This window comes from Phalacrocorax aristotelis, chromosome 10 (genome assembly GCF_949628215.1).
Source record: "Phalacrocorax aristotelis chromosome 10, bGulAri2.1, whole genome shotgun sequence".
In the NCBI taxonomy this organism is placed as follows: domain Eukaryota; kingdom Metazoa; phylum Chordata; class Aves; order Suliformes; family Phalacrocoracidae; genus Phalacrocorax; species Phalacrocorax aristotelis.
In genome coordinates, this window is record NC_134285.1 from 22,934,350 (window position 1) to 22,949,466 (window position 15,117).

At 43.7% G+C, this 15,117-nt stretch overlaps 1 protein-coding gene across 6 annotated transcripts in view; it reads left to right on the top strand.

Annotated features, from left to right (window-relative positions):
* The window catches only part of LOC142062787 (deubiquitinase DESI2-like), a 90,781-nt gene that overhangs the window by 37,022 nt on the left and 38,642 nt on the right, over positions 1-15,117 (top strand). The window contains exon 1 of one of the 6 annotated variants that reach the window (XM_075105762.1): positions 13,812-13,963. The exons of the other annotated variants lie outside the window; for them this stretch is intronic. Coding sequence (XP_074961863.1) covers positions 13,892-13,963 — 72 coding nt within the window. The 5' untranslated portion in view covers positions 13,812-13,891. Of the gene's footprint in view, positions 1-13,811; positions 13,964-15,117 lie in introns of those variants that run through there. 6 annotated transcript variants of the gene reach the window in all.

Genomic DNA, 15,117 nt, shown 5'->3' on the forward strand with positions numbered 1-15,117 from the left:
GCTGGGGAAAATATAACTTTATGAGGCCTGGGTGCTGACTGAGCTCTAAATATCTACCTCCGGACCTTCAATGTATGCCTTAAATGGCACACATTTGCTTTTTGTCACCAGGCAGTGACAACTTTCAACAGGAAGCCCACAGAATAGTGTGGGTTTCCCTGTTGGGGGAATCCAGAGGATAGACACCAACGAGATTAGGAGTGGGTTGCTGTAAATGTCAAACCTCCTCTTATTACAAAGATTAAGTGATCTTTTGTTGACTAAAAAAGCCGGGTTGTTTTCTGAGGGAAGAGGGAGTGGTACGGGCTGTTTAGGTAGGACTGTATCTGTATTGGAGGACAGTCTGAAAAGCACAACTACTATGGCTTGAAGTTGCCTCTTCCAGAGCTATTATTGTTAAATTGAGCAAGTTGGTGTAAAATCTTTCCCTAGACTTTGGTCTTGAGTGTTTAATGGTCAGTTGCTTGAAGTGTAAACTCCCCCAAGCTGTTCTTCAACCAATAACAGGTCTTCAACAGGTCTGGTAACCCAAGCAGGTGGTAGCTAGTGCTTGGTAACAAATGCACATGCAAGAGTTTCTCCTTAATACTTTGAGGAAGATAAAGGGGTTGTGTTGCCCTTTTATTATATCCACTGTCTTCCTTACAATTTTTTTAGTTTTTTCTGCAGCAGTCTGTGGTCTGAACTTTCCTCTCTTGGCCACTGTTGATCTGTCCCAAATCAGTGAATGTTCTGCTACTGAGCTGAAGAGATCTGAGTACTGGATGGACGTGGTCTTTCCATTTTTTCATGTGATTGGCACCAAAGATGAAGCCGAGAGAAATTATGGGAGAAGGGACTTGCTGTTCATGGTCACTGTGTTCTGAGAGGGACACCCAGATGCAGTGAACTGAATTGAGGTAACCAGTTTCATTCAGACCGAGTAATTTTTGCTACTTAGCAAGCCATGAAAACCTTCATATGCGAGTACTAACTCCATGGGTTAGCCGCAAGTAAAAGCTTTGTACATAGAAACCATTCTATTTTCATATAGCATCTGTCTGACTACCACTGAGTCACCTCTAGTTCAAGTCCTACATTATGATTATTGAGGCTACATGCTTTTCCATTGCTGCTATGATTTTAACACCATGGAGGTTGGAATGTAGCCATGCAAAATCTGCACTTTGTTATACTGTGGTGAGGAATTGCGGGGGAACTGGGAAATGAGCACATTTGCTTGAATGACTGTTGGAAAACTAGTCTCAATGAAAAAAAAAAGACAGCTGGGGATAACAATTAACTGAATGTAAAGCTCTGCTTTCTTGACAAGGAACGTGACCCCTGTATGGCATCTGGAAGCACTTACACTGCAGGAAAACTTACCCCTAGGGTAGAAGTTCAATTATGGGCTTTGTGCAACTATGAAATGCCCACTCTGTGTAGTCTTGCGTATTCAAAGATCATAGCCATTTATCCTTTTACTCATTGGATATGTACCAGGCTTCTTTACGAAAAAAGTGTTTTTATTTAATGAGGTGTTTTGCACAAATAGCTGAAGCAGGTAGATCTATTTGTAGACTTATTTTCTTCAGCATAAAAGAATTGAGCAAAAATCACTAGGTATTCCAAGTGTTCAGAATATCGTCATCAAAAGAAACTTCGCTCACCCTAGCATGCAGGGTGATTATATCCTGTTTTATCTGTTGCTAAAGAGCTTGTACACACCTGTACACTTGCAAAACAGACAGGGCAGGAGAACTTTGCTGCTCAACCAGGACATTTTAAAGAGTGAATGTGCAGGATACTGAACTCTGATTTAAGGTATAAGCGTGAACACAAAATAAAAACATGGCTCATGGGTTTGATCATGGATCAATCTCTTTCCCAATCTGAATCCAGCTTGCGCATGGACTTACTTTAAGCCCACAGGTGTTCAGAGACCTGCATGAAATAACTGGGTCTATAAAATCTATGAGAGAGTTTACTCTGATCAATCAGTTATGACTTTGCCTTCAGAAGGATAAATGAAATTCCTCTTCATAAATTGCAGCTTTCTTCCCTCCATTCCACCTTAATAAGCTATTTATTGTGGATCAGATCTTACTTAGATCACAGGGCTGACTTTCTTCAGCCAGGATATCATCCTGTTTCCTCATCGCTTTAAGTCTTTGTGGCTTACTTTGGAATAGTTGACTTAATCACTGTACATTAATAAATGTTGCCTACTTAAATCAGACAGAAGAGTAACTGCAATTATTGCCTAGGTTTAAATCTTCAACAAGCTAAACACATTCCACTAAAAATAGTTCAGTTGGCAGAGTTTCAAGCTGGGGGCTCTCATAATATTTTCAGCTCATTGCATAGCACATTCATGCTATCAAATTAAAAGCAAAGATATTCATATCACTGCTGTCCCTCTTTTATTACAGATATGGTTGTCCTGAATTTCCACTGTCTTTGCAGCTGATAACATACAAACCTGTCATTTTGATCTACTGGTATTTTTGCTTACTCTTTATGCTGGGCAACAGGAGCCCCTGAGATGTGCTGCAGAGGAGAATGAGAGCCCTGGTCAGCAGGAAGCCAAGGTGCAATGATGGAAGGTCTGTTTGGACAAGAGGGGTGAGGCTCTTTCTCAGCCTTGTCCCACTGTTATTCCATGACATTACTTGTCATCCTCTCTGGAGTGAATGAGTGGGAAATAAGATTCAGGTCACTGTAGACACACCAGCTCTGAGATTTTTCCCTGTGACTTCCAACTTCAGAGAGGTAGCCAAAATGTAATTATTTATAATGGTCCTCCCATACTCTTTCAGTTCTTTATATAATTAATATCATTTGCCAGCTAAATGGCTGAAAGCAAAGGGTGGCCCTGCAGGTGACTGACTGGGGTCTCTCTTGCTTCACTGATCAGTGAGTGATGGTGTCATTGATTTGATTTCTCTATCACACCACTGAGTGGATCATCCAAGTGGCCCTGACAGAAAAACAAACACAACAGCATTCTTGTCTCCATGGCAGTGATAAAGGCCCTGGTTTGTGTTTGTGATATTACAGCAAGCAGCCTGCGCTGAAGTAGGGGTTGCATTTTGGACTGAGGATGTAAAAGCTGATAGTCATGCATGTAGTTCCTAAGAGTTTGAGGAACACAGATCTCACTCCTGATTTTTACTGGTGTGGTGGAACAGAGCATCCTGGGAGGCTACATCTGCACAGAGGGTGGTATTTCCGGGGAGGGAGAGAGGGAGGAAGGTGGTGTTATAAGCCATAAGAGTTTATCTTCCTCTGTGAGAGAGGAGAAGGAGTTTCAGCTGTACCACCAAGAAACATTGACCACGCGCTGTGTAGCCAATCAGCTGATGGTCTCCCAGCAGAGGCTGATCAGAAGATGATCACAGTCTGTGTGTTACTTAGGTGGGGAGAAGAATTCTGATGAGGTTATTTCCACCTCACCTTACAAATGTCTGTTGTCTGACCATTGCCTCTCCATAGAGCTGCGCTGAGTGACTGAGGGCTGGTAGGAGAAGTTGTAAGAAGCTGTCTGGCTTGTCTGTCAATTGTGGGAGGTAGGTAGGGTTTTTGGACAAGCAGTTGTGGTGTGGTAACCTGTATGTGGGATTCTGCAGCAGATCCTGGGACAGGGAGAAAGCTGGGTTTTGTTTATTTTATGTGGTCTGAGAAAAGGATTGTGAGAGGGTCCCTGTGTGAAGTGGATGTACCAGCTATCTGTGAAGAAAGTCATAAAGCTAGAGGGTCTGTATGGCCACAGAATAAACGCATAAAATTTTACTTCTTTAAGCTAACTTCTCTGACAGAAAATAGTATTATGGAGGTGGGAGTTACTCTTCCTTTTGCTCTTTTCAGCTCTAATTTTCAGCATCTTGCTTTAACATCTGTTGCTTTCATGAGATCAGGAGGTGATGACTTGTATGTACCACTGAAAACCAGCACAGACTTACCATTGTAGTATCCCTTTTCGGCTTGCTAGGCAAGTGGAAAAGAGAGACCGAGACTCTTGGCCACTAGAAATGCTTTGGGACTGAAGGCATATAGAGGTGTTTTGTACCTCTAGTTTCAGTACATAAGGAGCCTTTGAGCCTATTTTAGAAGCAGCAACAGGATTGCAGGCAGAGCACTTCATTCTGTGAAGTGATTGTTTTAAGCACTGACTAGATCATGGTACATTTTATTATCTCTCTGGAGGAAAGAATAAGTCTAGTTACTCAGAAAAATGTCAACGTGTTTGTGATTACTGTTAGAGGTCTCAGATGCTCTCAACTCAGTCAGAAGAGTGAGAAATTCTATTGCAGGTGGTGGTCCCACCTCTGCACTACTTGTTAGTTGTTTTTGAGCTGTTATGTGTGGAGAAATGCAGCATCACCTGGCTCTGTTTGGTACTCCAAGAAGCCACTTGGAAAGCCAGGGGATGACTTCATCAAGTAGGTTGATAGCTGTGGAGTTTCTTGCTGTGTTGAGCTGATGAGATGCTTTAAATCAATAGTGGTCCTGAAAGATTAAGGGATAGACAGTCACTAGGATCTCTTATTTCTTCTTCCTCCTTCATATGTTGGCTAATGGAATGCATTTAACAAATGGAGAGCAAAATGTGAAATACTGCCTTTTAATTAAATTCTGGCAACTCCTAATAGGTATATATAAAAAAGTTGTTCTAAAACAAAATCACTGCTTTTTAAAACACATTAAATGAAATGTTTTGCCTCTTCCATAAAATATTTGCCAGTTATCTCTGGGCAAAACTATTTGCCAAATCTGAATCATTTCAGTTCTCTCAAACATACCGTTCACTCAAAAGTTTACCATGTTCTTGGAAGGGCCTTGTAGGTGTATCATATTCTTATTTATCCTGTGGCCACTCTCAAAAGCTCATAAGAACTCTCTCTCCTGTGAATAAGCCATAGCTAAGGAAGATCTGAGGTCTCATATCTTCTTCACAGGCTTGTTGGGTGGGTCAAAGGTAAATCCTTAAACTGCTGAAGAAAAAGGGAAAGACTTTGGTCTCGGGATTGTACTTTATCACTGACTCTTCATTTATCCAAAGCCTTTTTCTCCTGTCGTCAAACCATACCAAGTATGGTGTCTGGGTAACAAAACAGAATGGTGAGGTAGCAGGGTCCTGGTGTCTAGTAGTGGGTTTCCCTGCAGCGCTATAACATGTCCTACGTAAGTGCTAAACTGTTTCTACGAGTGGTTGAACATAGAGCTAGTCACAGGTGGTAGTGTGAGAGATCAGGTAATCTCAGGTGCTTGTTCTCAGTGCCTTCCTGGAGCTTTTAATTGGCCTTCTGTGCTGGTTTCCTTGTAGGACTGAGTTTTGACTGTTAAACTATGCTTACACTGCATAGTAGGTCTGGGGTTTACAATCAGTCTAGTATAGACTAGGCTAGTTCTGCTGCAAAATCTGTAACAGTAATGTCATACTATGATATTTGTTATTATGGGCCCAAAAACTCTCTGGGAAGACTCTTGGTTAGAGGCCACAGAGAACAGATAGACCACTGCTGTGAATGGGACAGGAGGCAGAGAAAGCTGCTCTCACTGGATGTCAGCAGAGTCCTGAGCCCAAGATACGTGAGGGCCATCCGGACTGCTTCACTTTTCTTGGATGCAACATTTCCCAGTGCAAATGCTCTTGACTTTAAAAAAAAAAAAAAGTAATTAAAACAAAATGTAGTATGGCAAATACAATGGCAGGACATTAGAATTTTTCAAATAAATTGGGCTGAGCAGCCTGGCAGTGTGTGCAGGTAAGGAAGGCTAGGCTTTGTTTCTGCTTCTCTTGTTCTCCTAGACTGCATCAATTTAATTTGAGTGACAACAGGCTGACATCAAGCAAGCCAGTCTTAGAGTAGAATTGTTCCCTTGCCCTGCTCGAACTTGGGAGCAGAGGGAAAAGGAAAGCAGTTTGGTGATGCAGAGCACTGTGTTGTAGTCAGTGCCTGGTTCAAGCCTGTGAGAAAATGATGAAATGCAGCTAGACATCCCTTCTCTCTTGTATCTTTGGAGAGAGGAAATCAATTGGAGGAAGAAAAGATAAACTACTACGCTGAGCTGCAGCTGAGTTCAGTGCTTCAAGAAGAAGGAATCCACACATGGCATCCGATCTAAACCAATTAAGAAGCTAAAGAGTAAGGGGTATGGCCTGGGTTAATAAGTCCAGTGATGTAGCGTGCCCATTTATGCATAATAAATGGATTTTTGTTGTCTTAGCAACAGCCTGGAAATGTGTTATCTACCAGGGGAACAGTCTGTTTTGATGTTGTCAGGGTGACAAGCTGGCTACCTGTCCATGTTGCCGCTGATCTTCTCTAGCGTGGCAGTTCCTTAGCTGACTAATCTATGCTTATGTGTAAGATGTCTTAAGAGCTGTCTCTTGACTGTACACAGAGCATTGCTATCTCCATCTACAGCATTCATCCCATCAGCAAGCTCATTGAACCAGTGCTCTGTTGCCCAGTGGACTGACTTGAACTGACTCATCCAGGGCAACGCAAGAGTTCTTACTTTTGCTAGTCCTCCATGCACTAGGAAAACTGCCCCACAACATGCTCTCCTTCACACAGCAAATATAAGAAACCCTTAAGAGTAAGGAGAACCTAGGAAAGCTAACACAGTGTGAAAAATGTGTGAACTTGGCTTCTGGAGCAAAGTTTCACAGGTCCTGTCATTAGCCCAGTTCCCACATCAGTGCTCTTGAGTCAGTTCCTGCAGATGATAGTCTGACTTAGTGTCTTTAAAGTACTCATGTCAAGGCAGCCTGAACTCTTGTGGAGTCAGGAGTCTTATGGGAAGGATTTCAGGTGTAAGTCCAGGGGCTCAAGGTAAGGTCAGATATAACCTAGAGATACAGAAAACTTCTGCTGCTACTGGAAGTTTCCTTTAACCCCATACACAAGCAAAGTCACAATCCCTGGCCTGTCTCTGAGCAACTCTGAGAGAAATTACTGTTTCCTCTTGAAACCGTATGGAAGCTGGTTTCCAGTTAATTTTAGTCTGGTGTTTTTTGGGGGTTTCCCCAAACAGAAGTGCAGACTCCTTTTAGAACATGGTGCTTTGGTTAGCAAGATTTAGCCTCTGGCTCACTAGGCTGTCAAGGTTCCTAATGTCACTTGGCTATTCGTTAAAACAAAACCTAAAACCAAACAAAACACTCTTAGTATTGATGAAAGCTGATGTGTTGACAGTACTAGGGACTGTCATTCTCCTACCCAATAAATTTAGGCTGGTGGTAGCAAAGCAGACCCTCTGTCTTTTGTACTTTGTCTCTGGTTTATACGTTGAGCTGCTCTGGTGTTGTGGCTCAGCTGGTCATCCAGCTGCCTACTGAGGCAGCCCACAGGGACCAGTTATGCATGTGGTGGGAGCTTCTGCTGTGGAGAGCTAAGCACTAGTGATGGAAACAGAGCTACTAAGTTGAAACAGCTGTCAGGTCCATTTCTAAGTGTGGTGATGGGCAGGTATATAGTTGTGCATTAGTGCAATGGACTGAATTTAAATGGGTGTCCTAGGGCTGAAAGCTATGTTAGTGACCTGGGTTAGCCTTATTCTAATTCTCTGTTTGTTTCAGTCTCTCTTGTTCTTGTCATTATGCCAAGATGACGTAGCTGAAGCTGGGGAGGGAGGCAGAGATCAATCAATACATAAAAATCTATATTTCTGCTGGGGAAGGAAAGAAGCAAAATTGAGAAGTCTGAAGATTCGTTCTCTAGCAAATGGATTCAAACTGTTAGGAAAGAAAGAAGTTTGATACCATTTTAGGTAAACACTGGACGTTCTTTAATATGAAAGATCTAGAGGACTGAAAGCAGGTATCTCCTTACTTCAGAGCTTTATCTAATCAGCACATGAATCTGTGAGACTTTTCATCTCAGAGCAAAATATGAGGCTATGTCCTAAGAGTGGAAAACTATTTTAATTGGTAACTTAGTTTTTCAGCAATGAATCTTAATGAACCTGGAAAAGCAATAATAAGGGAAGAAATGCTGTGGGTTACAAATGATCTCTGATAGGTTCTAATGCTTGTCTACAGAAGCAAGTGTCAGATGTTAGAAATGCTGAAAGCATTTCAGCCTGTTTAGTAAGTCCCTCCATCATGTGGGTCAACACATGGGTCGAATGCCATGGAACTACTGACAGATCCACGTCTCTGGGAGATGCAGGACCCAGCACAGTGTTAACTGATAACATGGTTTGCTGAACCTTCAAACATGGATCTGTTACTGTGCTTTCCATGCAGTCTTCCTTAAACCCACAAGGAACTATCAAGCCCTTTGCTGTTCTCTTCAATATCTTCTGCCAGTGATTGATTTATACTGGATACTGATACAAGAAACGTTTCCTAGATGGTGATTGGTGCCTTAGGGTTTAGAGCGCATGAGGAGCCCAGTGTTGCCTTCTAGAGTGAATGATAGGCTTTGCTGTAGGTTAGCTTTCCCTAGGTACATGGTGTTCTTCTAGACATCTGTTCTTGGCTCATCTGTGTGTCTTGCTCTGTCTGGGACTACGTGGAGCAGATGATTTTATAATTGCCCTATATTTGTCATTTCCTCCAGCTCTGGATTAGCCTGGTGAATGTGAGAAGTGACAGAAAGAGAGGACCAAGAGGTTAAGCATGGGACTGATCTGATAAGTCATTAATCTGCATGCTTGGGTAGTACTTGGGCCAAGAGCCTCAGCAGGCTTCTTCTAGAAGAGGCCTAGGTTGTAGGGCAAGGCTGAGGTGCTTTCTTAGCAAACCACTTATCTAGAACATGAAAGGCTCTGTTCAGCTGCCTAAGCGGAGACATCAAGGGCCGTTTTAGGATATCAATCTGACCTTTGGCTTCCTCTCAGGAAAGTCTGTATCTCTTCAGTCATGGATCCTGTTTCATAGCTATCAACTTTGTAGAGATGTATTGAATATTTTAGGGCATTTGAGGTGGCATGATGTGCCCAGAGGTTCTGACATGAACAGTAGTTATGTGCTGGGGAAAGATCAGTAGTAGCTCTGCATTTGACTTCTACCATCTAGTGTGCTGATGCATCTGGAGTGACAGAGACCTGGTTAAAATCCCTGAGGGGCTCGAACACAACTGCTCCTTCATGCAGGTCTGCCATAGAAGCAGATGGCAGGAAACTCTGAATTTGGTTGTTCTGGGTATCTTGTGTCAAAACACTTAGTTTGCTAAGTGAATATTTAAAAAACAGAAAAGTGGGTGCTTCTAGTGGATCCTAGCTGTCCAGGAGGGTGTCCAGGCTGGAGTCAGGCTATAGCATTACTCACTTGTTCTCTGCCCCACTGACCGTGTATTTTATATGAAAGGAATTTTTATTTTATATGAAACAAAACTGCTTCACCATGAAGGACTGAGAAGGCCTGGCTCCAGATGCCCTATGAGAGCGTGACCAGGCTGCTTCCCTCTGAGGCAGGTGGAGAGCCAAACCCCTTCTGCCAGGCTGAGGTAGTTAGAAAGTTGGTCTGCGTCCTCTTGGACATGTGTCTGGACTCCTTTTTATCAGATACAAGCAGAAAGCATTTGCTCCTCCTGATCAGTAGAGGCCAACCTTGCTCTTCCTTCCTCCTATTGCTTTGTTTCCATTCAGGGCATCTTTTGAATGGACGTCAGGCTGTGCCCTCTGTTGCCCCTTCTGCCTTTTACTTCTTAACTGGCTACCTAACCTGGACAGTCAATTACTTTTTTTCTGAGTCTGTCCCAGCGCTAAGAATACATAGGCTAGTGCATCCGTAGAGTACCCCTGTGATGGAGGCATTGTAGCAAAGTGGGAAGGCGGTGCAGGAGGCCTCCAAATTTGCAGAGGCCAGAGCTAAAAATGCATGTCCCGAGCTGAAATCTACCCACCATCTGTCTCCAGTTCTAACATTCATTGTTCTTGATTGCTGCGCCCTTGTTCACTCTAATTTTTATATCTGCTCGTTATCCAAGGCAGCTGGCTTATCTTCTCTTTGGCAGTTCTTTGAGATGTGGAATAGACCTCTTCTATTTTCTGATGCTGGAGCACTGTGCCTCTTGTGCTTGCTATTGCAAGAATACTGGGGGCCAAAGCATTGAGGAGTGAGTTGTACCGAACTGAAACAGAAAAGATTAATTCCATTGTAAGGCAAGAAGAAACAGATTAGAGAGAGAGCAGCAAACCAAATGGGTCCATTTCAAGCTCAGGTGTTCTTGGGACCAGAAGAAAGGAAGTACTACGAATCCTTTTTTTAACCTATGGGTCTCATAAGCAAAAGAGAGCTGTGACTTCTGCTGAGCAAAAGCCTCTGGAAGGATAAACAAATGCAAACCATGTGGATCCATGCAAATTTCACTTGGTTTTGTCTGGGCCAAATTCTGTCTCCTCCCTTGGGCAGAGTGCTGCTGGCGGGAGATGCTCTGCATCATGGTAGCTAGAGGCCTTGGCAAAACCAGGCAAGCAGGCAAGACACCCCGTGGGGGGCAAGGGAGGACAGAAAGGTGGTTATTCCAGTACCCTGTTAATTGGATTGCTCACACGTCCCTGACTGCTGAGTGTATGCTTTTGTCCCTTGTATTCAGGCAAAGCTAATGGGACACTTCATCTGAGAGCTGCGCTGGGAGGCAAGAGAAAAGGGGGATGGGTGAGGTGAGACTCCTTATACTTGTCCCTTTCAGTCTTCAACCCCACAGGGCCAACCAGAACTTGAACTTTTTCAACACCCTTTAAAACACCCTCTACTTCTGAAAGGCAAGGAAGGCAGGAAGCAGGCTGGAGTAAGTGACATTCTATCTTCCAAATCCATCTCTGCAGTAAAGTTATGCAAGGAGGCTCATAGGTCCAGCTGTGGCTTTTAAAGTATTGTTTGTAACATGGCATGTTATTGAAATGTTTCAAGGATTCCCTTTGTAATGTGTAAGTAATTTGAGCTTTGCGGTTCTGTGCCCATTGCAGCTGCTGTTTTGGATAATAATCTTGATACAACTAAAGATGTTGCTGGATCAAACAAATTTATGCAGATGGACATATTAAAGTTAGTGTAAAGAACAATTTTATAGTCTCTAGCACATCAGGTTCTTAAAAATTCTGTACTGGATACCTCTGAATTTGAATTCTACTTCTCATACCCACAGGACTTTGAAGCATGTTTCCAGCTGTCTGTTACTTCTCTTAAGGTCTCAGAGGTGTCTCATTAAAGCTGTTGTTAAAGCCTATTAAATACATGAATGCAGCTTCTAATGATGCATCTCATTTAGGTGAGCTGTCACCAGGATTTGGCAGGGATCATTCCTGCTCTGGTCCCCCAGTAACTAGGGTAGTAAAAGCCACCTGGAGAAGTGCAGGATAATACCTTCTTCTGTGTTGGAAGACAAAAGGCAAAGCATATCAAAAAAGCTGCTGACTTCCAGGGCACACCAACCTTGCCGCCTTCTCACCCTACCACCTCCCCTCCCTCCCTCCTGTAAAGTGCAGCCTCAGCTCCCAGAGCTTGCAGATGGGAGGCATCTGTCCTTGGGCTCTCAGTGTCCCCAGCCAATTAATTATTAATCATCACAATATCCCTTATGTCAAGCATCTGAACTGCCCATGAAGCATGAAGAGCTGTTTTATCAGTTGAGTCATAAAGGTTTTAGCGCCCTGCCACTCATTATTTGTAAAGTTGTTCTGTCAAAGAACTTAGGCACACAGAAGTGATAGTTATCTCATCTGAGCCCTACACCAGATGACCTGGTGCTAGCAGAGGCAATAGGCATCTGAATTGGGAAACCAGAAGAGAAAGTTAAGCTTGTGTCATGGATCCTCTAACCATACTGGTGCTGTACCACTGGGTATGTTTAGAACTGTAATGCTACTGCAGTACAGGTATGTTGCCCATTATGAGCACCTACAAGGAAAAACGGATTTATCTCCCTTGAAAGATATCGGGGGGGCTCTTAAATCCTTGGGACCACAACTAATTTCCTGTGACTGTTGGCTGGCTAGCAGTTGTGCCTCTCTTGAGGATGCTGCTGCTTACCATTGCTCTAGAAACAGACACATGAGCTTGTCTGGGGCTCTAGGGCTTGCCTGCTCTCTGTATTCAGCTTGCAGGGTAGTCTAAAAGAGAGATTGAGCAGAGACAGATCAGAGAGGAGGCGTGAAAGAAGAAGAAAATCAGTCAGCTTGTATCAAGGCACTTCTTACTGCTGGGAGTATTCAGACATGAGAACCTGACCCCTGGCTCCTTCTAGATGGGACTATTCTAGTGGCAATGATATGGCATTAAGTACTTTATTTCTGGTTTAGTTTTTGATAACATGCATTGAAGCAGGTCTGAAAACAAACTTGCAACTCATCTGTAGGTTTTTTACAAGGAATAAATTTGTTTCCTTCTGACTGTCTGTAGAAGCAGCAATTTAAATAATGTCATATTCTCAGGATCACCCAAATAAAAAGAAAGGTCCTAAAGTCTCTCTTAGCTATGTGGCACAAGATACCTTCTCTAAACCATCTCTGAAGTCTACAGCTGGCACTTGTCACAGTGGTAGCTCTTGCTAAACACTGGTGGTCTCTGTGCTCTTTGCAAAAGTTTTCTGGAGTACTCTGAAGGCTCTCTCCAGTAAGAGCATGTTTCCAGTAAGTTGCTGAAGCTGACAACTGGAGGCAATATTACACTTTCCTGCCACCATTTAAAATCCTACTGTGGGAAGCCTTGGGCGATGCAGGTTAAGTGTATACATTAGAACAGGATCATACACATGACTTAAACTGTGTTCTTTAGTGTCCCTATGACATGATTAGGTCCTCGGGTACTTCTGTGTTCACCTCCATCATTCCTTCTGTCCCAGGATGACTTCATGCAGAGCAAAAGAATTTATGGTGGTTCTGACAGGATGCTTTTTTTGTCTCAGTAAATTGACGATAGATTGTCACCAATCAGCAGAGCTAGGGTCAAGCTCAGTCTTGTTTCATTATCTGCTAAGATAGCATGATTGTAGGAGACCAACTCTTATTTACGTGTAATAATAGAGATGGTTTTTAGCTCCTTTCAGTTCAAACATAACATCGTGTTCAATGACATCAAAATGTTTTGTGAAAAGTACAAGTGCTTTGAACATGTGGGAATCAAAAAGCTCTAAATAGATTGTGTAATGCTGCCAACAAAGCATGTCCTTGGACCTTAGCCGAGAACAACCAAACCTTCTCTTTCTCAACATCCAGTGCTTTACTCGAAATGAAATACCAGAGCTTTAGTCCTAGCTCCCACCTCAATCGCACTCCTAGCAAGTCACTTCAACCTCTTTGCCTTGGGTTGTCTCACCTGTAAGAAAGGAAAGAGTGCTTGTGTTGGGGTGGGAGGAGATGCTTGTGTGGGATGCTTGGGAGGTTGAAACCCTAACCACTTTTTTGGCATCTGAGATGTAACTGCCTGGGTTGATGCGACTCCCATATGAATGGGAGGCAACAGCAGGGTTTCTGGGTGGTGGGCTGAGGGGCAGAAGCCCTGCATCCTGCTGGCAGCACCCATCTGACCCGTGCCCAGGTGAGCACACGCCCTGTTGCAGCCTCACTTCTGCTGCCTCAGTGACTGTCTCTGGTCTTCCTGTCAATCAGGAGGTGGTGGTCCCCCTCCCTTCCCCACCAGAGTCTGCCTGGGGAGGGTGGGGAGGTTCTGCCATCAGTCAGCCCCCACACCTGCTCCTGGCCTTGGCTTTTACTGCCCTTTGACCACATATAGCAGATGAAGTATTTAGAGGTAGCTATTTCTGTCATTAGCACCCAGACTTCCTAGGAGAAAACTGCTGGCTTTGTGACAGCTGAAATCTGATTCAGAGGAAGCTTTTTACCTCAGCATGTACAAAAGCTAGGGGAGAGTGAAGTAAGGGGGAGGGAAATACAGCACTCAATTTGCTATTCATTCAATTCTGTCAGGAAAGCCCAAGCAACTTGAGATGGCGACATGCAAATTGCAGACATGCATGTTGCAGCACAGTGGATATTGTTCAAGGGATTGAGGATGCAGAAACAGCAGGTAAGAAAACAGCACAGCACAAGGGGGCTGTGTGCTGTGCTTCTTGCCAGGATACATTAGCTCCCAGTAAGCAATTCTGTGCTCTTCTGATGATACTTGCCAGTTGAAAGCAAATGTGAGTATCTCCATGCTGTGCTGCCATTGCAGGCACTGGAAGAGGAGGGTACCCAAGAGATCTGCCGAACCTTCTCCACTCCAGTGCAAGATCCTTTCTCAGCCTTCTCTAGTGTACTTGCCAGTATTTTTCTGGAGAAGGAAAAGGCTGTTATTCCCACTCTGCAGCTGAAGTGCTGGCATTCAGAGAGGCTGACTCATCTGATTCTAGGACATGAGGAAATGGAATGAAGCTGCATCAGGGGAAGTTCAGATTGGACATTAGGAAAAAGCTCACCACTGAGAGGGTGGTTGGTGGCTGGAACAGACTTACCAGGGAAGTGGACATGGCACCAACCCTGTTTAAGTTCAAGGAGTGTCTGGATTGTGCTGGCTTAGTTTCAGGTAGTCCTGTGTGCAGCAGGGAGTTGGACTTGATGGTCCATCCATATGGATCCCTTCCAACACGAGATACGATTCTATGATTAGGTGCCTTGCCGCTGTGCTGTCTCATGGGTTTTAATGTGGAGTTACATTTGTGAGACTGTTCTTCCTTTTCTCCAGCTTTGGCTGCTGAAAATGCTGTGATTTCTTTTCAAGGGCTGTGATAGAAGTTTCAAAGTGTTTTATTGGGGCTTCCTGTGCTCCCCTTCGGAGTTCAGATAGCTTCTAGCATGGGAAGCAACTGTGGTACAGAAGTGCTCTTCTAGTGTTCAGTCTTTTAAAAAGGAAACTGCAGGCTTTCTGTTGCTATCATGATTTCCAGTTTGAAAGAAAACTCGTAGGATTTTATGTCATACTGTGACACCAGCAGGATCAGAGATGGTTCTTCCCAAACCAATTAATTCACAGAGCAGCTCTCATAATATAATTTAAGAGGCTTTCTGAAAAGATGTCACTTAGTAAACAGGGGTAGATGAGCCAGAGCACAAAAGATTAATGCCCCCCTTGTTTCCTATGACTCTGTACAAGCCTTGAACTGAGGTAGGAAGAGGTAAGGAGAAACAGTCAGTCCTAGATCTGCCCAAGACTCGACAACAGGATTGCGTGCATGTTAATCT